The sequence below is a fragment of the Lethenteron reissneri genome, chromosome 65 (assembly GCF_015708825.2).
Source record: "Lethenteron reissneri isolate LAM-NWPU_2019-01 chromosome 65, ASM1570882v1, whole genome shotgun sequence".
In the NCBI taxonomy this organism is placed as follows: Eukaryota; Metazoa; Chordata; class Hyperoartia; order Petromyzontiformes; family Petromyzontidae; genus Lethenteron; species Lethenteron reissneri.
In genome coordinates, this window is record NC_083843.1 from 1,249,912 (window position 1) to 1,277,715 (window position 27,804).

The 27,804-nt window shown below is 46.9% G+C and overlaps 1 protein-coding gene across 2 annotated transcripts in view; it reads right to left on the reverse strand.

The window, feature by feature from the left end:
- Positions 1 to 435: 435 nt before the first annotated feature.
- The window catches only part of LOC133359701 (chitin synthase chs-2-like), a 42,139-nt gene continuing 14,770 nt past the window's right edge, over positions 436 to 27,804 (reverse strand). Inside the window, exons 9-19 of one of the 2 annotated variants that reach the window (XM_061578220.1) lie at positions 25,535 to 25,676; positions 16,657 to 16,857; positions 12,565 to 12,849; positions 11,618 to 11,733; positions 7,924 to 8,232; positions 6,746 to 6,879; positions 5,149 to 5,783; positions 4,464 to 4,567; positions 3,457 to 3,567; positions 2,861 to 3,063; positions 436 to 1,867 (exon numbers count right to left, since the gene is read on the reverse strand). In XM_061578220.1, the coding sequence (XP_061434204.1) occupies positions 1,711 to 1,867; positions 2,861 to 3,063; positions 3,457 to 3,567; positions 4,464 to 4,567; positions 5,149 to 5,783; positions 6,746 to 6,879; positions 7,924 to 8,232; positions 11,618 to 11,733; positions 12,565 to 12,849; positions 16,657 to 16,857; positions 25,535 to 25,676 (2,397 nt within the window). In that variant the 3' untranslated portion in view covers positions 436 to 1,710. Of the gene's footprint in view, positions 1,868 to 2,860; positions 3,064 to 3,456; positions 3,568 to 4,463; positions 4,568 to 5,148; positions 5,784 to 6,745; positions 6,883 to 7,923; positions 8,233 to 11,617; positions 11,734 to 12,564; positions 12,850 to 16,656; positions 16,858 to 25,534; positions 25,677 to 27,804 lie in introns of both variants that reach the window. The other variant, XM_061578219.1, reaches the window with a different exon arrangement.

Genomic DNA, 27,804 nt, shown 5'->3' on the forward strand with positions numbered 1-27,804 from the left:
GAACCCATGGCCTCCTGTGTACCGGGCGAGGGAGAGAACATATTCTCAGCGGCAATTAGCAGCGAATCATTGCCTTAGCATTAAAATTATGCATTCACATCTCCAATACAATACAGTATTTAGGGGAAGCTATCTGAATAGTGGTGCTCTGAATGGATGACTGCTTCTTCTCTGTCTTGTTTTATTTATCCATACAGTCTCAATGTAACTCTACATCTCTGTAAATAAACAACATTATAAATATCAATCTAGCGTCCACGCAGCTCCCCCCCCCTCTCCGAGTTAACTTCCCCCATGCATCGCCAGCTCTCTCGGCCTCCCATTTCTAGCCCCGCCCAATTCCCCCCGTCCAGCTTTACGTTCTCTCTCCGAGCGTCCACGCAACGCTCCCCTCACCCTACCCCACACCCCCCTTCTCTCTCCCCCCTGCCCCGCCCCCCTTTCTTACCTATATAACCTCTTACCACAGCATCTCTCTCCCACTTCAGCCACATTTTCTCTTGCTGTGGTTTTCCCACCTGATGATGATTGCTTGTGTTGCAATCGAAACGTCGTGATTTATTTTATGTTATACCTACGTGACTTTACCGAAAGAACCAAAGAGTATTATAAATATCTAAAAATATATGTAGGCATATATATCTGACCATCAATGAACATGGAATAAAACTCATCTTCATAGCCCTGCACAAGTATTTGAACCTTGGGACGCTAGTTCGACTTCCACCCATGGCCACCAACAATAGTGGCGATTATCTAAACCGGTTCTCGGCCTCCTCTAGGTCGACTCAGCCTCAAATGAGAACCTGGTGCGGCAATGCAGTTTGACTTAGTGCTGGCCACCCACCTTGTGTGCTGTGCCGGCCGTTATTAGGTGCTCACTAACAGCTCCATAAGTCTATTAAAGCGATACGAGGAATCGTTTTCTGTGTTGTTTGGTTGAGAAACCTTTCGAAAAACAAGATTTCCCATGTGGGTTGCTCGACCTCTAAATTAATCAGGCATACAAATGTGATTTGATAAACTGCTATGGTTAACGGGGCAGTCTAGGTGGGGGTGATGTTTACATCCCCGATAGCATGGTTGGCTAAGTGCGTTGCAAAATAAGTTCAACATACAAACAACAACAGGACGTTTCCTTCATCTGACCACTACTACATAGAAGCGACTTCTCTGTCCGTGGCCATGAGCATCTTCAAAGCCCCTACATTTGCTTCAGCCGATGAAATCACAAGGGATGTCCACCGTTGTTGTACAGCAGCCCTCTTGACTGCATTCTATTGTAATGAGAGGCTGCCCTGCTGCAATGAACACGTCACGGCACTTGCGATCTAGAGGTCGATCTCCAGGCCTGACAGTTGGAGCGACGCTGCAAGCTTCTTAAATCTCGCTGCCTCTGTCCACCCAGCTGTGTAAATGGATACAGCATAGTTGATCGATCGGCAGGTCACGTGCGGTGGTGGGGTAAAGCGTGGGTAACTCCCACCTCTACCAAGACATCTGGTCAGCATGGAAGCGTAGGCCTAATACACCACTTGAGAGGGCTCTCTCTAGAGCTCCGTGTAGCAAGAGGCCCTTCTGCCGGTGGTGGCAACAAGGGAAGCATCTTGCAGGGCTGCACCTTTACCGACCGCACCGTCATTGATAAACCACGACGTGCATGGGTAGGGGGTCCACGTGCAGTGTGCGAGGAGGGGGTCCAGGGATCTGTTAGACAATCTCTCCGAGGCGGCACTGCTGACCGTCGTCATTGTCGTCTCCATCGTTGACGAATGCTTTGTTGTCTTGGCCAACAGCACCCCTCCCTGACTGCTGGCCTGACGACGACGACTTCACGTAGGAGAGCACGTGCAGCAGTGTGAACAACCTGAACGGGGGCGGAGGGGGGGGGCACGGAGGGGAAGGGGGGTGCACGGGGCACCATGGTGGCGAAATGTCAGAAGGTAACGGGACAGACCCAGAGGCCAATGGTTGACTGAGATAACTGGCAATGCACCATCTGTGCCCCCTACGGTGCAAACTTGTGTTTAGCGCTCTGCTTATGGATGTGAGCATCGCACCTCTGCCCTCCAGTATTGCTGGTGGGCAACTGCCTCCAACTGCCAAGTAGCATCTCTTCAGGAGCCTCCTCTATAGAGGCCGATCTTGACACCGCTGGTACCAGTTATTGGCAAGTTATTGGCAAGTCCAGTCATCTCTATATATCCTCCTGTACCGTATAATTACTTTCTTCCCTCGCCCATGCCGTGCCCTTTAAGTGTGCTCTATCCTATGAAACAATAGCTGCTTTGCCATGCGGTGGCTGGGCATGGGGGCTACATGACCCAGCCAACACAGCCACGATTGCCAGAGGAGCTCACCAATGGGAATGTGTCCACATATATTAAGAATCTGTGAGCTCCTGACACAATCCAGTCTGGTTAAACTCAGGATGCATTGTTGGCAGGGTGAGCCTCAATGCTTCTAACCGGTGCAGATGTTACTTTAGATGCCACAACATCCTTCTCGAAAGAATAAAGAAGGAAGGACATCAATGTGGTCAAAGAAAATACGGAGCTTCGTATGGAATGACAGACCAAGTAGTTTCCACCCAGTGTTACACAGCCAATGAAAATATCATGCTGCCCGACTGTTTCGGAGTGAGACCTCGGCTGCGAAACCGGAGCTGGTCATAAGGACACTGCCTACACTAACACAAAGGCAAAGACAAGGATCTCCCGTATAGCCTTAAGATACTGTTGGGGCAAGTGCTGTCAGCGAGTGGCACCTATGAAGGCCGGTACGGCACAAGGGGGGAGGTCCAGGACCAGTTCAGATAATCGTCACTGTTGTTGAGTCTACCCCCCCCCCTCCTTCTCACCTGTGGTAAAGCATGGCCAGGAACTGGACAATGAGCATGCTGGAGAAGATGATGAGGAACATGAAGGCGAGGGGCGGCACGTCGATGACCGTCCCCTCGTTCTTCATGCTCGGGATGTGGATGTAGAGGTCGGCTCCCACGAACTGCAGTGCCAGGGTCGCCACCAGCCACAGTGCATTGATCATGAAGTAGACGAAGGTGCCCTGCACGTTGGGACAAACAGACCATGCCTGATTTACATGGCATTGGCAGGCTGGGGGGGGGGGGGTGACCCGGGGCTGTTTAGGGACCCCCCCTTTGTGCATTCAATTTCCTCCCCCATTGTCCACTCCCGACGCCAAATGGTCACGTCTGTTGTCATTGTTTTATTGTTAATATAGGTTAAAGGATTAGCGGATTATTGGAACAATTAACAATTAATTCGTAGGAATAATAAGGCATACGTAATACAATGTCGTTTAAAACTTCTTCTACCACATACCAAGTACGATAAGTACCCGCTTAATGCCTGGTGTTCGCACAACGCGTTGTCGCTGTAACGCAATTCTTCTGTTATTGAAGCATCTCCAATACTCGCGATGATGCATCGCCAGTACCTTGTTTCTTATCTCGAAGAGTTCCTGCTTCACGCGCTTCCTGTGATCGTCGTCTTCCTCCAGAGGCTTGAGGTAGTCACTGATCATGCTCTTCCAGAACTCATCTTCCTCCTATCCATTCCCAGACAGAAGGTTCACTTTGTGCGATTGTTCAAATAACAACAACTTACTCCGATTAATAATTAATGTTAATTTGTAATGCCCCATCACTGCACAGTTATTTGCTCGCTTTTGAAGAGAGACATAGGGAGTGACTTAGAGTCACGAGGAGGAATCACAGATAGATGGGAAGGCAGCAGCAATGCACACCATTAGACGGTGCTACCAACAATTGCCCAAGCTCTGCAGTCGTCTGTATATAAACGTGTTCCCGGTCAATTAATGATGGTTCACATGTGGCAGGAAACCGGAGCAACTGGAGAAAATGCACGCATGTGAGGGGGCAACATTCTATCCCATAGAGACAGAACAGGTGGAGTCCACATTTGCTGTACCGCCCTCTCCTTTCTGACGCCTACTGGATAGTAAATTCACGACATCATCTCAGAGTGTGATCCACCAACCACGTGTAGCAGGACAAAGATAAAATATCCCCGGTGTAGTCTTAACAGACTGCTGGGGCACGTGCTGTTAGTGACCATCTCTGAAGGCCAGCACGGCACACGAGGAGGTGGGTGGCCAGCACCACCTTTGTCTCTTCAGTTGGGATATTTATACACTACACCAGGTACTCATTTGAGGCTGAGTCGACCTAGCAGAGACCTAAGACCGGTTCAGATAATTGTCACTGGTGTTGGTGACTGAGCGGAAATCGAACTCAGGTCGCTAGTTTCTAAGCGCAGTGTGTTAACCACTGCGCAGCCGTTCCCCACAACGTATACATAGCACACGTACAAAGACCGACACACAGACATAAAAACACACAGACACCAGTGATGCACAGACACAGACTGAAAGCCACATAGACACAAAGACACAGACATCGAGACACAGACACAAGGACGCACCTGATCGAGGCTGCACCTCTGCATGATGACGTAACCCTGAGGCAGAACTTTCTCAAACATGAGCTGCATCTTCTGGTGGCGCTGCCACACGAGGTCATGGCGCCCTGCAGGGGATAAAGGAGGTCAGCGATGTGCGGTGCGCTCCCACAGAGGCTCGGGAAAAACGTTTACCGTGACTCAGCGAAGACAGTTGCGCAGACGGTAGTGATTATTCTCATCGTTAGGCTGGTTTAGCCTGCAAGATAGCCTTATTGAGTCGCAAGGCTCTGTCTTCATGAGGGTCTTGCAAAGTTACAGTAGTAGAGGGGTGATGTTGCTGCTGAGTACGGTCCCAATTGAGTGATTTGCAGGTATTTTTTTCAGAAGTGTTAAATTTTGGCCAATTCCAATTACACATTGGAGGAAACTGGAGAACCCGGATCATGCCCATGCAGAACAGGGGGAGAGAATACACAATCTCCCACGCTTCTACTGCAGCAGCAGCAGCAACATGCCCTCATTACAGAGTGCTTGCCACAAATGAATCACAATACTTTGCTAATCGCGTCTAGGAGCATAAACCATCACACAAACTTCGTTCATCCATTCATCGAAAAAAGACGGTCACCGAATCGCGTGATTTCAGATGCGCAGTCTTGTTTAACTGACAAGCAATGACTTCGCCTTTGTTTGATGAAAATATTACCTTTGGCATGGAGGGCGAGGTCTGTGTCTGATTCCTCTGGAGGTCGACTTTTGCTCTCTGCTCCTTCTGGATGATCTGTCTGAGTGCTTGCGATGTCCTCTTCTCTCGCCTCGATCTCTGCTCCTTCTGGATGTTCCGTCCGAGTACTCACAATGCCCTGTCGTCTCTCCTCACTCTCTACTCCTTCTGGATGATCCGTCTCAGTGCTCGCGATGTCCTCTGGTCTTGTCTCCGCTCCTTCTGGATGCTCCATCTGAGTGTTCGCGACGTCCTCTCCTCTCGCCTCGATCTCTACTTCTTCTGGATGTTCCGTCCGAGTGCTCGCGATGCCCTGTCGTCTCTCCTCACTCTCTACTCCTTCTGGATGATCTGTCGGAGTGCTCGCGATGTCCTCTGGTCTCATCTCTGCTCCTTCTGGATGCTCTATCTGAGTGGTCGCGACATCCTCTCCTCTCGCCTCGATCTCTGCTTCTTCTGGATGTTCCGTCCGAGTGCTCGCGATGCCCTGTCGTCTCTCCTCACTCTCTATTCCTTTTGGATGCTCCATCTGAGTGCTCGTGGTGTCCTGTTGTCTGGCCTCAAGTGGACGCAGCATCATCTCTCCGTCGAGTTCCACTGCGCACGACTCCACTCGGCTGGGAGGGACGATGATAAACTGTTAAACTAAACTATTATTTTTATTATACCAGGTAAGGCCCACTGAGCTATACAGCTTTTTTGCAGAATCGACCTGAATATCACAAAATATAACTCAATGAGCGGCTTATCACGTTGAAATAACAGTAGCCAAATATTCTAATCGCGTAGTTATTCTAAATGAGGAGGGAAAAAGCAGAGGACACGGAGACAAATCCACACCAACATGGGGAGAGAAAAGAATAGACGCAGACTCCACATAGGCAACAGGCATCGTCAGGGTTGGGATCGAAGCCACTACCTCCTGCATACCAGGGGGAGGTAGTTAACATCTAGCCACCACGGCGCCTAAGATTGTAATTTTTTCATTAACTTTTACATGCTTCTCTCATCAAAATTCATATGCTAATCCTACTTGATAATCTGAGCTCTTATGCGCTATGGAAGCTCATTAACTTTGCACTATTATCCAACATGCTAATCTAAGTTAATTTCCTTTAACATGCCACGCTATTTATTACCTTTACACTATAATACCCCATTAACAATACTTTGGCTACCTTTATTCTCAAAACGTATATAAATTCTAGCTGGTAACAGATTCTCTTCACAAGGCAGCAGACATCGTGCTGCTCGCAGCAGACATCACGGCAATCGCGATTTTCACCTGAAGACGATGGCTTGTGTAGCTATCGAAACGTCGTGATTAATTTTGGTTTATTTCTACCTACGTGACTTTACCGAAAGAACCAAAGAGTTTGCATTAGTACATCAGTTACTGCCTATTTTCCAATGCTAAATGCAAACTTGGGGCAAGGCAGCAAAACAACAGTCCCAAACCACACCAAGATAACACACAGTCCCTCAATAACATGGCACATAAACATTGAACTATCGATATACGAGAGGTAAGGAGCAAAGTTAAAAGCATGGCTACAGGCTCTGAGTGAGGTGGTGGCACCTTGAACTGTCTTCCTCCTGACTCAGCGCCGAGTATTCCTTCGGATAGACGCTGATTCTCCACTGGAAGCAGTCCCACTCGAGTGGCAGCACACAGCATCTCGTTCCATTGCAATGATGCTTGCGTTTCTTCTTCTGCTGGGACAGGGGGATGGGCATTGTGTTGGTGCATTCGGGCAGGGTCCTTCAATGATATCAAACCAGCAGGAACCGCACACAAGCTGGAAGACAGCTTCAGCTGCTCAGTGAACTGGTGTAAATAAATGTCCAAGCTCTGCGATCCTCCATGTATGAAGGTTTTATTGGCCAAGAAGAAACCAGAACACCATGTAAAAAACCCACAAATGCGATGGGAAAACATTCCGTCCAATTCAGATGGAACAGATAGAGTCCACAATGGTCATACTGCATTCTCCTGGCAAGCCAGTGTATGCCTTCTCCTGGATAACCATCGTGCTGGATTAATAGACACGAGTGGCACAGCCACCACCACCGTTGTTGTCAATAAACATAAACGATAATTGAGCAAACTCCGGTTATCCTCTCACCAGAGGATTTTGGCTAACCATTGAACAAAGACGGTGACCACATCGCGTGCTTTTGGGTGCGCTTGTGCATCCATCTGGAACCCTCTTCCTTCCAATATGAGGAAGCCATTGGAGCTATTGCATTTTTAAATAATTTACATTGAAAATTAATTTCTTAAAAACTGCTTTTTGTGTTTAGAGGCTTTCCTTCCTTCGCACCTCCAATTAGCATGGTTGGCTACATACGGTGTGAAAGAAGTTCAACATACATACATCTGAACCGGTCCTTGGCCTTCCCTAGATTGACTCAGCCTTAAAAATAAATAGCCAATGTGGTGTAGTAAACATCACAACAATGGAGACAAAGGCGGCCGGGCGTGGTGCTGGCCACCCACCCCCTTGTGTGTCATTCCGGACTTCACAGGCACTACTCGTTAACAGCACTTGCCCCAACAATCGGTTAAAGGTTACACGGGATCTCTGCCTTCGTGTTGGCGGGGGTGGGGGGGGTCATATGTTACACTTATTTTGCACTGTACGTAGCCAATCGTGCTAATCAGACGTGCAGGACGTAGCAACAGAGGACAATGGAGCGACACTCCAAATAACGTTCGACACAATAACAACAACGATAACACACACAGTAACTCACCTCCTTGGGGGAGGGCTCAGAAGGCGCCTTGGTCTCACGCGTGCCCCATGATACATTGTACATGTTGACCAGCGAGTAGATGAGCAGCAGCAGGTATCCCGTGGGGATGCAGATGAGGTACAAGAATCCGTGCACGATGCAGGAGAACTCGCGCGGGTGCAGCACCGCGGCGATGAGATGGATGCCCGCGAGAGTGATGAAGAAGATGCCGCTGGGCGTGAGGATACCGTTCTTGACAATGTCGCCGACCATAGCGAGCAGCGTGCCCGTCATGAGGAACATGTAGATCACGGTGAGTACCATGGCCACCTTAAAAAAAAATACCAGGTAAGGCCCACTGAGGTATAAAGCTCTTTTCAGAAGCCACCTTGCCACAAATGATAGCTCAACGAAGCGGCTCATCACGTGGAAATGTATAGCAGCAGCCAGATTAAATGTGGAGGGAAGAGAGAGAGAGAGAGAGAGAACACGTGCACTCCAAATACATAACAGGCATCAGGGTCAGGATCAGGAACGAACCCACGACCTCCTGTATACCAGGCGAGGGAGTTAACATCTCGCCATCGCCGCACCCCTGCAGGACGATGGAGGAGACATTATTCATCGGCGTCACCATCGTCCTTTTTGTCCAACCACCACCACTTTTTGGGAGTTACTTTGCATTTATTCCGCACTTTTCCACAAGGTACTCAAGGCCCTGCACTTTACAAACAACAACAAAATAATGATAGCTCATTGGTAAAGGGGAGGAAGATCCAAGAGATTTGGGAGCTTATTGAAAGAAGTGAAAGGAAGAGAATGAACGCGCGTCCAGGATGGGGCTAAATACTGCCGCTGGATTGATCAACACACGCTTCATAGTTAACAAGACGGTGCTGATCCAGGATATTATCAACGATTGTGGACTCGACATATTGGCCATTACCGAAACCTGGATATATGACGATTCATCGGACGTAATTAAGCTTGAGGCTGCACCTAACGGATATGCTATTGCACATCAGCACCGTCGCGGGAAGCCTGACACCAGCAATTCACATGGTGATGGGGTCGCACTGATTCACCATGGAGAAATCTGCGTGAAAGTCCTGAGCGACTCATTATCAATCAAATAATTCGAGCTGCTGCTTGTGACAATAACAAAGAGCATGTGGGGGCTTACAATCGCTGTCGTGTATCGACTGTCGACTTCACAGCTGTCAGAATTATTTTCCTAGCTTTCTGGTCTGCGAGACTATGGGACTTTTGGCTCTCGCTACATCATCTGTGGTGACCTGAACTGTCCAGGACTGACTGATTCTTATGGTAAAATCAACAGTGATCCTGCCGAAATGTTTGACAGTCAGTTTTACCCAGCACGTCAGCGGCGCAACATGTCGCTCAGGAAGTATACTGGATCACATCTTCACATACAGCAACGTCGTAACTTTAAACGACGTTCTTATCGAAGACGTGGGCATTTCAGATGACAGTCTTGTGACGTGCAAAGTGGTATTACAAATTATTCGCCCACCCATCACAACGATATCATACAGGAACTGAAAATGACTAACCCACGATGCTTTCCATCAGAAGATCCGGTCATCATTGGCGCGTCTGAATAATGCATCGACGGTCTATTCATTTGCAGCTCAATTCGAACATCACATCATCGCTATTCTTAATGAACTTGTGTCCATCCAAACAAGCACACAGAAAACGGGAAAGCACGAAGTGACTTACTGTCACTTGAGGCGATACTGTGAAGCAGACGCGGAGGAGGCTGGGGTGGCTTTGAAAGAAAACTAGTTTCCAGACTGTCCGATTCGCTTACAGAGCCGCCTACAGATTTGAAAACTGGCTCATTATTGAGTCTCGCTGATCGTTCTATAGTCTGTGCAGCAATTAGTCGGTTCGCGACCCCGTGCTCTGTGGCGCGTTGTGAAGGGTCTGTTGCACTCCAACCCCATCAACCAGTCAGCCCGGTCTGTGTACAATACTTGCAACGTTCTTCGCCAATGAAGTGATGATTAAGACGGCAGTTTTTTAAATTGCAGGCAACACATTCTCCCGGGCTGTCATGTGAGTTTGATCAACCTGATAACCAATGCAAAACTCGAGACCCTGGCACCATCGTCGATAGCAGAAGTGTCAATGTTCATTGCACAGCTGCCAAATAAGACATCGCCGCTCGACTCCGTCCAGATATAAATTCTCAAATTATGTTTGGACGTACTTGCGCCACTGATTGTCCACCTGGCACATATTTCATTTAGCGAGGGCTGTTTTGCCAGACCATTGCAAAATGGCACAGGTAACACCGCTTCTGAAAAAGTTGGCTTGAGCCATAGTGACCACCCAGACTATCACCCAATCTCAAACCTGTGTACAATTTCACAGGTCATAGAGCACTTGAGTCTGAAGCGGTAACTTCCCCACGTCACTGCGATGGGCAAATTTAACCCGTTGTAGTCGGCGTACCGACAATTCCACAGCCCTGAGATCACTCTACTAGAGATCACTGATGACCTCTACAAGATCATGGATGACCGGTGCATCGCAGCATTGGTTGGCCTCGATTTCTCAGCCACCTTCGACACGATTGACCATGAGATACTCATTGAGTAGATAATGTCAAGATTCGCTGCATCGGGTTTGGCACTAGAGTGGATTGAGTCATTCCTGTATGGTGGATTACATTTCTTCAAGCTGGGTGACGAACAGTCATCACCTATGCCGTGCCTAGTCGGCATACCACAGGGGTCCACCTTCAGGCCCTTTTAATTTTCAAAATATGTCTCTCCGATCGCCGATGTCATCTCATCGCGTAATATTCAGTTATATATATATGCTGATGACTCACAATTGCAATGAAGTCCAAGTTAAATATGGAGAGCCTCGGCAGTCTTGAAGATTGCAAGCGAGCGGTGCACGTGTGGTTTGCATGAAACGAAATTGTGCGAGGATCAGGTGTAGCAGTCGCAGACTCAAGGATTCAGTTTATGATTAATCTAAACAGCCTCGGCGTCACTCGACCAGAATATGTCAGGTGATCACCATGCAAAATGTAGTCAAGTCCTGTAATTTTTTATAACAGGGCTCTACGACACATTCGACCACTCTTGAGTAGTGACATAACCACTTGGTGATGTGTAGCATAGTATCGATAAGACACAATTATTGCAACACACCGCTCTATGGGACGTTGGCACGTGTTGTGACGGGTATTGCAAGATCCGACCATGTCCATCCAGTGCTCGCCGAGCTGCATTGGCTTCCAGTTGCCGACCAAATATTTTGTTATAAGGTCGTACTCATAACACAAAAAGAGCGTGCCACAAATGAACTACAATACCTTGATAACCACGTCAAGGAGCATAAACAATCACGTTAACTCCAGTTATCCTCGCAGCGGCTTGTGGCTAGCCATCGAACAAAGACAGTTACCGCATCGCACGCTTTCAGATGCGCTGCTTTGGTCGTCTGGAACGATATTCCTTCCGATGTTAGGAAGCCACTTTAGCTTTGCACTTTTAAATCATATAGATTTCAAACGTATTTCTTTAAGACTGCTTTTTGTGTTTAGTTTGTTATCCGTCACCTGCACCTCCGAAGAGCAAGGTTGGCTACGTACGTACATTGTGGCTCATTTGTGGCAAACACGTTGTGTGTAATGAGTGCCACGTGCTTCTGCAGGAAAAGCGTGGGCGCCCACCTTGATCTGCGTGTCGGGCTTCGTTTTGAAGCAGACGGCGATGTACAGAGCGGGCGGAACGATGGCGATGAGGAGTGCCCAGTTTTGGTCGATTTTGAAAACGAAGGTGAAGCAACCTGAGCACCGGCACGAGACAAATACCACACGAGCTGAATACCATCATTATCATCTCATCACCACAACCACCATCATCAATATCACCACCATCATCAATATCACCACCACCATCATCACCATCATCATCACCACCACTACCACCATCATCATCACCATGATTGACAACGACAACCGTTCAATCAGCTGTAAAGCAAAGTGTGCACTCAGATGAACAGAGTCGTGCAGCCTGTGTGTAAAGAATATTTGGCTGAAAGAAACATGCAGCAGTTTGAATACCCCGGTACACAAGCAATACGAATCGCAATATTATTAACACGCAAGCAGTGCGCATACGTTATGATGAGAGGATTAACACAACCGCTCACTTTGAGGCTATGTGTGTTAAACACCCAATAATGCCCAATTGTTATCGTAAAATATTGCAAAAAAAAATATCGTGGAAAGAACAACTGTGAGTGACGACTTGAAGCCATGCCCACTGAGCTATGTAGCTCTTTTTCATAAGCAACTTGGCCACAAATTATAGCTGAACGTAGTGGCTTATTACGTGGAAACTTATAGCAGCCAAATACTCTAAACGCGTGATGTTGATTCTAAACGTGGAGAGAAAAACCGGAGAACTCGGAAAAAATCAACACGACCACGAGGAGACACATGCGAACTCCAAATATACAGGCGTCAGGGTCGAGTTCGAACTCACGACCTCCTGTATACCAGGCGAGGGAGTTAACACCTCTCCACCATGGCGCCGTCTCTTTTGATGTAGTCCCTGCATCAAAAGGATGAACCCGGGTAAAAAAAAAACAGGAAATGTGACAACCCGAAGTCACCTGCAATCATGAGACAGACGGTGGCCGGACCCATGATGGAGGTGGCCGTGTAGATGATCTGATAGAGAATGTAGAGCCGAGAGATGGACGGGTTCCTCTTGGCTGTGCGGATGCCATTTTCCAGGATACTGAAGGTGTTCGCCATCGTGGAGGGGCCCCAACGCCTCCGCTGGTTGAAGAACTCCTTGAATTCCTGCGGGGCGTTGGTGTAGGCGTCCGATCCGGCACAGTACTCAACGCGCCAGCCCTGCTGCAGCATCAGCGTGCACAGCCAGCGGTCCTCGCCTGCACCGACAAATGGGAGAGGGGACGTCTGCTTGTTAGAAGGTAACCGGCTCATCGTACCAACAGCCGGTACCAGCTCTCTCTCTCTGTATCTCCCACTGCTGCATACGCAGGAGCAGCAGCAACTACACCCAAACCAGCATCATCCACCTTCAAGAACCCGACTCTCATTTGTCAATGCTCTCACCTTGATTTGAGGCTTTCGTGACTGCAGGAATCCATACTCTTTTGTTCTTTCGGTAAAGTCACGTAGGTAGAAATAAAATAAAATAAAACAAATCACGACGTTTCAATCGAAACGTCGTGATGCTCTCAACTATCTAGGGTCTCAACCGTCCAGGCTCTCACCTGGTTCAGAGTGGTGTATGAGGGACTTTGACCTTTCGCCTCTGAGTTCTCGATGGAATATTGTGTCCAATTCACGTCGAGTGCATGTTGTATTCATCATGAATTGCTTCTGGAAGTGTGTCTCTTCCCCAGCTTGCTCACTCCACTGCTGGCAGACGAGCTCGGCAACATTCCCTCTCTCGTGGTATTTTTGGCCTCCTCTCTGCAAGCTTGCCAGACGTCTTGGAAAGATATCTGAATACCCACACGTTAGAGTCGCCACACGCGACCTCCCGACCAACTGTGTGGTGAAACCATTCATACAGAGGGCGTGGTGGGGAGGGGTGCGGTGCATAAAAGTCAAACTCAGAAGGCAGAGAGCAACGTTGTAATGATTCATGATTCGTTCATTGTGGGTCCGATCATCGTGCAGGTATAATATCAGTCATTCATGTTGTCAATTGGGCGAATGTCAATAGATTGTTTTTTTAAGTGAAATGTAAATAAGTAATATATTATTTATTAATATTGATGTAAACATTTTTTTTTGCTTGCCTTTCAATATTCGGGTTTTGCTAATTAAACCAAAATCATCGACGTAGTTGCCCCATGACTTAACAACCTTACCCGATTGGCTCTTTCGGGTGTTGGATGCTTATCGTTAAAACAAATTAACACTATATCTTCACGACAATCGAACCCAGCATGAACTAATTGTGAATCATGAATATTGGTCATGAAAGTCTTTGTATGAAATTGATGTTGCAGGGTCTTGGCCCACGTATTACCGCGATATATGGTGCGAAAGAGGTTTTAAATACATACAACGTCCACGTTTGTAGACAAGATGTCCGTAGAATTGTGGTTCTTTTTAAACAAATTGTGACAAATATATTCATTGAACACATCAGCCAGAAGGGTTGGTTGGGAAATTAACAATCAGATGGGAGAGTCCACTGATGGTATTGTGACTGAAGAAAGAGTTGCGATTACTTCCACAATATATATAAAAGAATACTAAGCTAATTCTAGATTTGAAGCTTTCGTGACTGCAATGATTCATATTCTTAGGTTTTTTCGGTAAAGTCACGTAGGTAAAAAACATTAAAAAGTTAAATAAAATAAAAATCACGACGTTTCGGAGGCAACACAAGCTTCCGTCTTCAGGTGGTACCGTCACAGCCACGACAGCTGTATCAAGTAAATGAGAGATTGCAGAAGCTACCACTCCGTTTATATAATGGTTGGAGAAGGTGGTGGGGCAAGGGCCGCATACTTTTATTAATATGGTAAGGTGAGGCTTAAGACTAAAAATAGACTCCATAACAAAGGCTGAGCCTTTGTTATGGAGAGGTGCGGTTTGTGACTCAACCTGTAACAGGGAGACCACCACTAGACATGGTAAAACTGTGATGGTTGTCTGTCAAATAAGTACTCAACTCAACCCAATTAGTCTCTATGGTTAAGGACATGGTACTATCTCCTGATGACATCCTCGTCAGCTTTGATGTAGTATCTTTGTTCACCAAAGTCCCAGTACCGGACACCCTAACAATAATTGAGGACTTAGTCCAACATGGATTGAATTCTGATGTACCTGCGCTGGTTAGGCATTGCCTCACCAACACTTATTTTACCTGGAATGGCACCTTCTACAAACAGAATGAGGGTACCCCTATGGGCTCCCCCTTGTCACCAGTTATAGCCAACATGTTCATGGAAAAGTTTGAATCAGACGCCATCCAGACATCCACCCTGCGTCCTTCCTTGTGGAAGAGGTATGTGGACGACACTTTCGTCATCTGGCCACATGGCCTCCCAGCATTGAACCACTTCTTGGACCACATCAATTCTAGACACCCATCCATCAGATTCACCATGGAAGTGGAGAAAGACGGTAAACTACCATTCTTGGATATTCTGTTTGAGAGGAGGCCTGACGGATCCTTGGGACATTCTGTCTACAGGAAAGCCACCCACACAGATTCCTACTTGAAACCGGATTCCCACCACCACCCATCTCAAAAGAATTCTCTCATCAAAACGCTATACCACAGAGCCCATGGCATTTCTGACCAACACCACCTGGCCGGTGAATTAAGACATGTACATCGGGCCCTCAGGATGAACGGATACTCTGACCGCACTATCCGTCAAGCTGTTTCTCCCACCATACAGAAACAGCCACATGAAACTCCGACCAAAACGATCAAGTTGCCATACATAGCAGGCGTGACCAAAAAGATCTCCATAATTCTAAACAAACATAAGATCCAAGTCCGATTCAGTACAGTGCATAAAATCCGTGATTTGATTCCATCTGTGAAGGATGTCGTTCCTGACTAACAGTATCCTGGAGTCTACAAATTGAGTTGCATTTGTGGTGATTGCTACATTGGAGAAACGAAACGTCATGTTTCTGATCGTGTCCGCGAGCACAAGTCAGATCTGAAACACGGCAGAACTGATTCTTCGGCCGTTGCCGATCATTGCTACAACTCGGTGGGCTCTCATGAAATTGTATTTTCCGAGATCAAGGTTCTCTGCAAACCTCCTGGCTACCATCAAAGGTTCGTACACGAAGCCATACAAATATACAAACACAGACATAATTTCAACCGTGATGACGGTTACAAACTGAGTAATCATTGGAAAGATGTGATTAACCATGCAAAAAAGATTTAACTACACTTATTTGCCAATCTTATTTGACAGACAACCATCACAGTTTTACCATGTCTAGTGGTGGTCTCCCTGTTACAGGTTGAGTCACAAACCGCACCTCTCCATAACAAAGGCTCAGCCTTTGTTATGGAGTCTATTTTTAGTCTTAAGCCTCACCTTACCATATTAATAAAAGTATGCGGCCCTTGCCCCACCACCTTCTCCAACCATTATATAAACGGAGTGGTAGCTTCTGCAATCTCTCATTTACTTGATACAGCTGTCGTGGCTGTGACGGTACCACCTGAAGACGGAAGCTTGTGTTGCCTCCGAAACTTCGTGATTTTTATTTTATTTAACTTTTTAATGTTTTATACCTACGTGACTTTACCGAAAAAACCTAAGACTATGAATACTAAGCTATTTTATTTTTTATTTTACCAGGTAACGCCCACTTCTGCCATGTAGCTCTTTTTCAGAAGCGACATGGCCACAAATGAAAGGTCATCGAAGTGCCTTCTCATGTGGAAATTAATAGCAGCCAAAGGTTCGAAGCACGTGATGTTGAATATAAATGAGGAGGGAAAAACTAGAGGACCCGAAGAAAATCCATGCAACCACGGGGAGAGAGAGAGACACGCAAATTCCAATATACACGGGTCAGGGTCAGGATGGAACCTACGACCTCCTGTATACCAGGCGAGGGAATCAATATTTCATCACCGTGACATGTATACATGTTGAACTTCTTTTGCACCACACGTAGTCAACCGTGCTAATCGGAGGTGCGAGATCCAAACACACGTCGACGCTTACCCTGGTCATACTGGATGTACTGCAGGGCCTCGGTGGCCACCGTGGTGTAGGTCTTGAGGACGTTGTCGTCCATGATGGCCTTGGCTCGGAAGAGGCTGAAGCAGCCAGGGCTGCAGAGAACGCAGCCCAGCACGTGCTCGGCCGTCTTCTGCAGCCAGTGTCCTACCGCGTACTCGAACTTCTGGTACCAGACGAGCGGCCCTGTCGGTGTATAAACAATTGTGGTTAATTGGCTGAATGCAACTCAAAGTGAAACACAATGCAGCAGTGCTACGATTCAGGTGTGGCTTTCTTGGGTACATCTATGTTGTACGTATGTTATATATATGTTGTATGTGGGTTATATGTTGTATTGTGTGTTGTATTCTTGTTGCACGTACGTTGTATATGTTGAAAAAAGGACTGTGGGTTTTGCATTGGAACCACAACCAAAAGACGTTTTTTTTGTAAACATGGAGAGCGATGTGAGAACTTTGAATTCCGAGATTGGGAGGAAATGTAATTGCTGACTATGGGCGATCAAGGGTGGGTCAAGAGGAGGGGTAGGGAAGTACAGGAGGAGGCAGAGGGAATAGGCAGGTGGGCAATGGAGGGGAAGATCGGAAACATTTGGGGGTGGAGAGGGAGGGAGGGGTTGGATGAAAAGTGGGCGGCTAAAGGGTAGGGAAGGGCATGCTGGGGAGGCGAAGGAGGGGGTTATGAGACAAGGGAGGAGGTGAGGAAGAGAAGCAAGCCGGGAAGAGTGATCCGGGAGGCCATGGTGGGAAAGCGGGAGGGCAGGGAGGATGGGTGGGGTCAAGTTAAACACATTCTTTGAATTATTCTCCTGTTTTAATTGCGTATTTGTTATTCATTTATTTAAAATTGTGCATTCATAAATAGATGGGATTTTTGTAATAAACATGAGTCAAGAGGTGGCTAAATCTGTGCTCTTCGATTTCCTGGGTGAAAAGTGGGGTTTGTGTCCTAGCCCAATGCCGGTCCCGCCTGGCTTGACCACTCAATAAACGAATGACATTTGAATTGTGCCATTAAAGCATCGAGATTGGATATTAGTGCGTGCAACGTAGTATGTTTGGTGTTAGTCAGCCTGCGGTCTGCCTCGGCTCAGCATGGCACGTACCAGCTCATGCCCACTGCTAGCTCTCCTGGCAAATTTCAGTGACAGCGTTTGTTTATGGTCACCTAACCTCTAAGGGAATAGTACAGGTTATGGCCATCTATTTAAATATTATGTTTGGGAGCCAGCTGGCCAGGAAGGTTGGACGATTACCAAGGTTGGTGATGCGTTGGATTATTATATCACAGAGTCGTGAGAGATGGCGACGACTTGGGGAGGCCTTCATCCCGCAGTGGATTGACCACGGCTGATAATAATGATATTGATTTCACTCAACAATTCTATAGGATTTGCGCAATTTACTCCGAAGTCTTTGCAGTATTTTGGTATTTAATTTGAGTTATGTAAAGTTCAACTTCCATTACTAGCGGTGGTGGTGGATTTTCTCTGACCACTTCATGATATAACAATTCTGCTCCATGTGCACTCGGCACTGCTGTGGTGGATGCGTGTTGATTTAATTACAATCCTTCCACCGTGCTTACGTGTGTGTTTATTTAACTTTATCTAGTTGTGGTAGCAACGGCGTTCTGTTATTCACAATAAAGGTTTTTGGGTTAGATCGCATGAGCATAAATGTGTCGTAACCCTCCTCCATCCGACACAGCCAGTAAGCTTGATTTGGAGCTTTCGTGACTGCAGGAATTACTTTTTGGTTCTTTCGGTAAAGTCACGTAGAAAGAAAATAATAATAGAATACGACGTTTCGATTGCAACACAAGCAATCATCATCACATACGAATGAATGAGAAAAAACAAACCTAGTAAACTTAGAAATAGAATGCAATACAATACAGAGAGTCAGCTAACATAACAGTCAACACCCTACTTGGTTGATTACGTTCTTCCAAATAGGCACACAGAGAAACAACGCCTCTGTGTCGAGGACTTACATAGAGAGAGAGGGGGGCAGAGAGAGAGAGAGGGGGTAGATAATTTAGCATGTCAATGAGAGCTTTGGAGCTTTTGTGATTGCAGGAAATACTAGAGAGACAACACAGAGACACAGAGAGAGAAAATAAACTTAATAAAACAAACTTAGTAAAATTTGGGAAAGTAATGCAATGCAACACAGAGAGTCGGTCAACACACTATTAAAGCATAGCCTGGTTGATTGCGTTCTTCCAAAGATTGCTAAATTAGAAGTTAAGTGTGACATTTGAGATCATGTGCACTGAGAGTGAATCTTGTGTGAGGATTGCATCAGGGACACCCTAGGCCACTGCAATTTGCATGTTTACCATTTACATCAACGATAACCTGATGGGAATGATTTGTTGAAGGCTTAATTCCGACCTGCAACGGTTGTGCGTAATCTGATTGAGTTGAATGCCTTTTTACCGCAGAACTTTAAAAGAGGCGAAAGCATTCATGGTGCTGAAGTTCATACGCCGAGCAATAAAAAGCCGAGCAATAAAACACCGAGCAATAAAACGTGCGGGGCGGGCAGTGAGTGTGGCGAGCATGCGGTTAAACTTCCATTACTAGCGGTGGTGGTGGTTTTTCTCTGACCACTTCATGATATAACAATTCTGCTCAATGTCCACTCGGCACTGCTGTGGTGGATGCGTGTTGATTTAATTACAATCCTTCCACCGTGCTTACGTGTGTGTTTATTTAACTTTATCTAAACATCCTGAGTAGTTGTGGTAGCAACGGCGTTCTGTTATTCACAATAAAGGTTTTTGGGTTAGATCGCATAAGTATAAATGTGTCGTAACCCTCCTCCATCCGACACAGCCAGTAAGCTTGATTTGGAGCTTTCGTGACTGCAGGAATAACTTTTTGGTTCTTTCCGTAAAGTCACGTAGAAAAAAATAATAATAGAATACGACGTTTCGATTGCAACACAAGCAATCATCATCAGATACGAATGAATGAGAAAAAAACAAACCTAGTAAACTTAGAAATAGAATGCAATACAACACAGAGAGTCAGCTAACATAACAGTCAACACCCTACTTGGTTGATTACGTTCTTCCAAAGAGGCACACAGAGAAAGAACGACTCTGTGTCGAGGACTTACATAGAGAGAGAGGAGGGCAGAGAGAGAGATGGGGGGGGGGGTAGAGAATTTAGCATGTCAATGAGAGCTTTGGAGCTTTCGTGATTGCAGGAAATACTAGAGAGACAACACAGAGACACACAGAGAGAAAATAAACTTAATAAAACAAAGTTAGTAAAATTTGGGAAAGTAATGCAATGCAACACAGAGAGTTGGTCAACACACAATTAAAGCATAGCCTGGTTGATGACGTTCTTCCAAAAATTGCTAAATTAGAAGTTAAGTGTGACATTTGAGATCATACTAATAGGGGTTTTCCCCTTTTTTTCTGGCAACAAAACTGACACATTTTGCAAGGAATCATGCTTACATTAACCACAATACTTGCAGTCAAATGCAAACAAAAACAATACTCTGATAATTTATGCATTGTCTTTGAAACTGATTGGTAAGCATGCTTCTTTGCAAAAGGTGTCAATTTTGTTGCCAGAAAAAATGGCAAACCCCCTATTAGTATATTTTGGTACTGGCAAAGGAGGTCCCATGATGTAGCTGCTCACCCCGAGCTCTCATTACTCTGGTAGTGCGTTGTCTTTAAACTGTGCGCCTTTTGGCGTCATCTGGTCGAACACCATATGAGACTAGGCTCCAAAGAAAGCTGTCTCTGGTGTGGACCAATCAGTTTCAAAGACAATGCATAAATTATCAGAGTATTGTTTTTTGTTTGCATTTGACTGCAAGTATTGTGGTTAATGTAAGCATGATTCCTTGCAAAAGGTGTCAGTTTTGTTTCCAGAAAAAAGGGGAAAAACCCTATTAGTATATTTTAGAACTGGCAAAGGAGGTCCCATGATTTGAGATCATGTGCACTGAAAGTGAATCTTGTGTGAGGATTGCATCAGGGACACCTTAGGCCACTGCAATTTGCATGTTTACCATTTACATCAACGATAACCTGATGGGAATTAATCGTTGAAGGCTTAATTCCGACCTGCAACGGTTGTGCGTAATCTGATTGGTTTGAATGCCTTTTTACCGCAGGACTTTAAAAGAGGCGAAAGCATTCACGGTGCTGAAGTTCATACGCCGAGCAATAAAAAGCCGAGCAATTAAACACCGAACAATAAAACGTGCGGGGCGGGCAGGGAGTGTGGCGAGCATGCAGTTGGCACAGTCGCACATTGCGTATTTGTTATTCATTTATTTAAAATTGTGCATTCATAAATAGATGGGATTTTTGTTATAACCATGAGTCAAGAGGTGGATAAATCTGTGCTCTTCGATTTCCTGGGTGAAAAGTGGGGTTTGTGTCCTAGCCCAACGCCGGTCCCGCCTGGCTTGACCACTCAATAAACGAAGGACATTTGAATTGTGCCAATAAAGCATCGAGATTGGATATTAGTGCGTGCCACGTAGTATGTTTGGTGTTAGTCAGCCTGCAGTCTGTCTCGGCTAATCATGGCACGTACCAGCTCATGCCCACTGCCAGCTCTCCTGGAAGATTTAAGTGACAGCCTTTGTTTTTTGGGCACCTAACCTCTAAGGGAATAGTACAGGTTATGGCCATCTATTTAATTATTATGTTTGGGAGCCAGCTGGCCAGGAAGGTTGGACGATTACCAAGGTTGGTGATGCGTTGGATTATTATATCACAGAGTCGTGAGAGATGGCGACGACTTGGGGAGGCCTTCATCCCGCAGTGGATTGACCACGGCTGATAATAATGATATTGATTTCACTCAACAATTCTATAGGATTTGCGCAATTTACTTCGAAGTCTTTGCAGTATTTTGGTATTTAATTTGAGTTATGTAAAGTTAAAAACTTCCATTACTAGCGGTGGTGGTAGTTTTTCTCTGACCACTTCATGATATAACAATTCTGCTCAATGTACACTCGGCACTGCTGTGGTAGATGCGTGTTGATTTAATTACAATCCTTCCACCGTGCTTACGTGTGTGTTTATTTAACTTTATCTAAACATCCTGAGTAGTTGTGGTAGCAACGGCGTTCTGTTATTCACAATAAAGGTTTTTGGGTTAGATCGCATAAGTATACATGTGTCGTAACCCTCCTCCATCCGATACAGCCAGTAAGATTGATTTGGAGCTTTCGTGACTGCAAGGAATTACTTTTTAGTTCTTTCGGTAAAGTCACGTAGAAAGAAAATAATAATAGAATACGACGTTTCGATTGCAACACAAGCAATCATCATCAGATACGAATGAATTAGAAAAAACAAACCTAGTAAACATAGAAATAGAATGCAATACAACACAGAGAGTCAGCTAACATAACAGTCAACACCCTTCTTGGTTGATTACGTTCTTCCAAAGAGGCACACAGAGAAACAACGCCTCTGTGTTGAGGACTTACATAGAGAGAGAGGGGGGCAGAGAGAGAGAGGGGGGGTAGATAATTTAGCATGTCAATGAGAGCTTTGGAGCTTTCGTGATTGCAGGAAATACTAGAGAGACAACACAGAGACACAGAGAGAGAAAATAAACTTAATAAAACAAACTTAGTAAAATTTGGAAAAGTAATGCAATGCAACACAGAGAGTCGGTCAACACACAATTAACGCATAGCCTGGTTGATTACGTTCTTCCAAAGATTGCTAAATTAGAAGTTAAGTGTGACATTTGAGATCATGTGCACTGAGAGTGAATCTTGTGCGAGGATTGCATCAGGGACACCCTAGGCCACTGCAATTTACATGTTTACCATTTACATCAACGATAACCTGATGGGAATTAATTGTTGAAGGCTTAATTCCGACCTGCAACGGTTGTGCGTAATCTGATTGGTTTGAATGCCTTTTTACCGCAGGACTTTAAAAAGAGGCTAAAGCATTCACGGTGCTGAAGTTCATATGCCGAGCAATAAAAAGCCCGAGCAATAAAACACCGAGCAATAAAACGTGCGGGGCGGGCAGTGAGTGTGGCGAGCATGCGGTTCGCACAGTCAAATTGTGTGGCACGACCAGGAAGTGGGGGGGGGGCATTGATTTCCCCGCCCAGAACACTCTTATGGGTTTCACACTTCAATAACCTGTAAACAATTATAATCACGCTGTACAGATCTGGCATCCACACGCACCCATTCTCAAGCGCTGTCCAGGCTCGGCGCTGCTGAGATCTGGTGAGATTCCGCACCAAAGACAAAGATCCCCTGTGTAGCCTGAGCAGACTGTTGGAGCAAGTGCTGTCCACGAGAAGCGCCTATGAAGGCCAGCACGGTACACCGAGGGGGTGGGTGGCCAGCATCATGCCCGGCTGCCTTTGTCTCCCCAGGGGCGATATTTAAACATCGTACCAGGTTATAATTTGAGGCTGAGTTTACCTAGGGGAGCCGCTGTACGGGTTCAGATAATCGTCACCGGTGTTGACCTTGAGCGGGAGTCAAACTTGGGTCGCTAGGTTCATAGCGCATTGTGCTAACCACTGCACTACCACAATAACAACAACAACCGCCATTCGCCACTAAGTGGCGGTGACGTCACTACGACGCTTGTGCCAGGCCATGTGCACCTTGAGGCCACGTGAAGTATCGAACGCCCGCTGCAGGAGGTCACGGGGCAGATCCAGGTGCCACGGGTCGACTGACCGAGATGACCGAGATGACTGGCTAATGCACCACCTGTGCCCCCTACTGTGCCAACTTGCTATGCTTTAGCCACCCGGCGCTCCGCTCGTTGTTGTGAGCGTCGCTCCTCCGCCCTCCGTTGTTGTTGGAGGGCAACTGCCTCCAACTGCCCAGTAGCGTCCTTCACGAGCCTCCTCCACAGAGGCCGATCTTGACACCGCTGGCACCAGTCATCGGCAAGTCCACTCAGCTCCATGTCTTCCTGTACCACATCACTCCATCTCTTCTCTAGCCCGTGCCGCGCCCGTTTAGCCCCCTCGATCCGGCCGAACAAAAGCTGTTTAGGCATGCGGTGGCTGGGCATGCGGGCTACATGACCCAGCCAATGCAGCCTTGCCTGCAGGAGGAGCTCACCGATGGGACTTTTCCCAGATCTTTCAAGGATCTGTAAGCTCCTCCCACAATCCAGCCTGGTTAAACCCAGGATGGATCGTAGGCAGGCCAGCCTAAATGTTTCCAACCGGCGAAGATGCTCCATTAGGGGGGTCCACGTTTCGCAAGCGTAGAGAAGGGAGGGAACGACTGTGACTGAGAAAACCTGAAGCTTCGTGCGGAGCGACAGACCAGGTAGCTTCCACACAGCATTACGCAACCGATGAAAGTATATTGCCGCTCGACTGAATCGGAGTGAGACCTCTGCTGTTAAACTGGAGCCGGTCATAAGCACACTGCCCAAGTATGGGAAACTCTCCACTCTCTCCACTACCGCCCCATCGCCGATTGGGAGTTGTGGGGGTGGAGTGTCCGATGGTACAAAATACCCAGGTGCTTAGTTTTGGTGGGGCTGATGGTAAGGCCCCACCTCTTAGTGGCACGCTCCAGTCTCAGCAGGAGCTTCTCCAACTCGTCTTCTGAATGAGCAGCTATTACCAAATCATCGGCATACATAACGTGGTTGACCAATAGGGAGCCATCCCTTGATCGCACCCGGGCGTCGATCAGCCTCCCATTATATCTGTACCAGATGGAAATTCCCCCGGTACAGCTATTGAAGGCTTCACGAACTACGCGGTCAAAATAGATGTTAAATAATGTGGGAGCCAGAGGACATCCCTGTCGCACCCCCAGGTGTACAGGGAAAGGCTCTGACTCCCGGCCACGTAGTTTTACCCGGGCCCGCTCACCATCATGAAGGTCCTTAATGATCGTGAGCAGAGGGTCAGGGACTCCAAAAGCATGAAGAACAACCCAGAGCCCAGGCCTACTGATGGTATCATAGGCCTTGACCAGGTCAATAAAGCAGAGATGTAGGTCTTGTTGGAATTCCCTACACCTCTGCTGTAGCAGATGGACAGAAAATATGGCATCTGTGCAGGACCGCCCTTTCCTGAAACCGCATTGGGGCTCCGCAAGCCTCTCCTCAGCGTGCCTAGCAAGGCAATGTTGAATAATCCTTGCCAGTACCTTTCCCGGCACACTGAGGAGTGAGATACCCCTGTAGTTGTTACAGTCTGTGTGGTCCCCCTTCTTAAAGAGGGGGAATCCTGCGGAACCCATCCAGTGGTCCAGACTGTTGTTATGATGTCATATAGGGCAGTCTGTGTACAAACGCCACCCTCCCTGAGCATTTTGCTTGGGAGATCATCTCTGCCCGGTGCCTTTCCTGGTCTCAGACTCCGGATCGCCTTCAGTACTTCCTCAACAGATGGCACCTCAGCCAGCCACTCACAGGGGGTGACCTCCCTCTTCCAATATTTGCAGCACCGCAGCCATAGCAGGGTTATCCCCGCTTTGTGCCATGATGTTTTCCTGGCTGAGAGATTTTCTCTCCCCCAGGACCTCACAGAAATGCTCAGCAAATCTGCAAACCTGTTCCTGGGGGTCAGAGATTGGATCACCGTTTTTTCCCCTAATGATGGTAATAGGTGTGGCGCTGCAGGTTACTTTTTTGATGGAATTAAATAGTGATTTGTGATGCACTACCTCTCTGCCCAACACACACACATCCTGCACCACACACATGCGCATCCTTACACCACACGCACATCCTGCACCACACGCGCATCCTACACCACATACACACACATCCTGCACCACACACACACACACATCCTGCACCACACACACACACACATCCTGCACCACACACACCACAGCTGTCTACGCACCCACGCCCGTCGGGTGAATTCTCCCGCAGGCGGCGCCAACGGTGGGGTCCCTCGTGAGTCGGTCGACCAGCATGGAGAGCGCCGAGGGGTAGAAGTCCGTGTCTCCGTCCAAGGCCAGCACGTAGGTGTTGCGCTTCTTCCTCTGCGGCGGTGAACGGGGAGTAGTGGCACGGAGACAGATCAGCAACAGCGGTGGCATTACAGCCGCGACCTCGTACAGAGCAAGCAAGCAAAGCAGCCGCTCACTTAGCTCCTCAACCCCAACGCTCCTTCTCTAACCTCTAACACCCAAACACACAACGTAATTATGCTGTATGCAAGGCCGTAATTATAAAATATATTGGGGACACACACACACCCCCCCCCCATATTCAAATATGCTCAAAATGACCCCCCCAATATATATATTGCTATAAATTAGATTCCTGTTTATATGATTGTGGTTATAGTTGTGCTTTATTAATCCTTAATCTTTGCCATTACATACACTGAAACAAGAAAAGGTAAATACGAAAAAACAGCAATGGAATACAATACACTATTAGACATTATTGTAAAAAATAAATAAAAAGTCCATCCTATGTGTGAGTGAATTTTTTAATATTTTAGGCAGGAAATGGCAGGAAATGAGTTTTAAAATTTAGATTTTTTTCTGGGGGAGACCTCCAGACCCCCTGGAAGACTTGGTCCCTCCTAATGTTGACACCATGGCTACGGCCTTAGCTGTATGTATATTGCATGTATGTATGACTTCTTTCACATCGTATGTAGCCAACCATGTTCGTCAGGAAAAGATAACAAACTAAACACAAACCGCATTTCACAGAAATGAGTGTTCAAAATAGATGATTTAAAAGTGCATAGCTCCAGTGGATTCCTAATAACAACCACGTGGGTTGAGAGATCGTTGTCATCTGCAGCACTACAACCTCTGGAAACAACCTCCCCAAAGCGGTGCGCATACTCGACTCCATCGTCACTTCATTAACAGTGACACCTCAACAGCAACAAAGCGGCTCTTTTCGCTTGCGTACAACGACAACTAACTCCGGTCATCCTCGCAGCAGAGGCTTTGGGCGAGCCATGGAACAAAGACGGACACTGCATCTCGCGCTTTCAGATGCGCTTCTACGGTCGTCTGGAACGCTCTTCCTTCCAATATTAGGAAGAAACTAGAGGTTTGCACTTTGAAATCATCAATTATATTGAAAACTACATTCTCTAGAACTGCTTTTTGTGTTTGGTTTGTTGTCCTGCCCCCGCACCTCCGATTAGCACGGTTGGCTATATACGGTGTGAAAGAAGTTAAACATAAATACAACTAAATTTCAGCCGCAAACCTATTTTACACTTATATTTTAAACAACTGTAATAAGTGTATATATATATTATTGTATAGAAAGTTATATTGCTATTGTAGTGACTTATATTGAGTGACTACGGCGTTTAGCACCAGTTACTGACAGAAGAGGGGAACTTTGCGTGTTAGAGCTTCTCTCTGGCACCAGAGTATGTGTGGCATGGATAGGGGTCCTACGGGGCATGCTTCTGGTGACTGTCAGAGAGAGGGCAGTTGAGGACGTGACAGTCTAGGTCAGGAGTCGGCAACCAAAATAACAAGAAGAGCCATTTCTTTCCAATTCGGTACAAAATTCTGTATTTCAAGAGCCGCAATGCATCTGAGTACATACTGTACTCACGTACATATCGTCAAGGAGCAGCCCGTAAAGAGCCGCATGCGGCTCCGGAGCCGTAGGTTGCCGACCCCTGGTCTAGGTGAACCCAAGTGGGCACGTGACCAGGACAGGATAATGAGGGGGGCCAAAAGGTAGCGAGAGGGACACGTGATATATGGCCCAGAACCTTCTGGTAATATCCAGAAGGGGTCGTGGCCGAGGGCAGAGCCAGGCCACGCTCAGGGGCATAAAAGGGAGGTCCCGAGAGCCGATCCGGGCTGTCTGTTGGAATGGAACCCGTCGGTGCTACGCTTCTTCGATCCTCGGTCCTCGGTGGTCGGTCTTTACGCTCGGCATCGTGGGTCAGGCAGTGTGTTACTGACTGACCCGGTTATGTAGTTACCCCGTTGTGGTCTAGTTACCCATTGTAGTCTAGTTAACTTGCTGTATGTTTATGTAGTTACCCTGTTGGGATGTGAGAATAAACGTGTTGCCTCCGAGTTCAAGTGTGTGCTTCCGTGAAACCCACTACACTATTTTGAGTATCAACGTAATGATGGCGCATTGAGTGACAGATTGTGCCAGAAAGGCAAC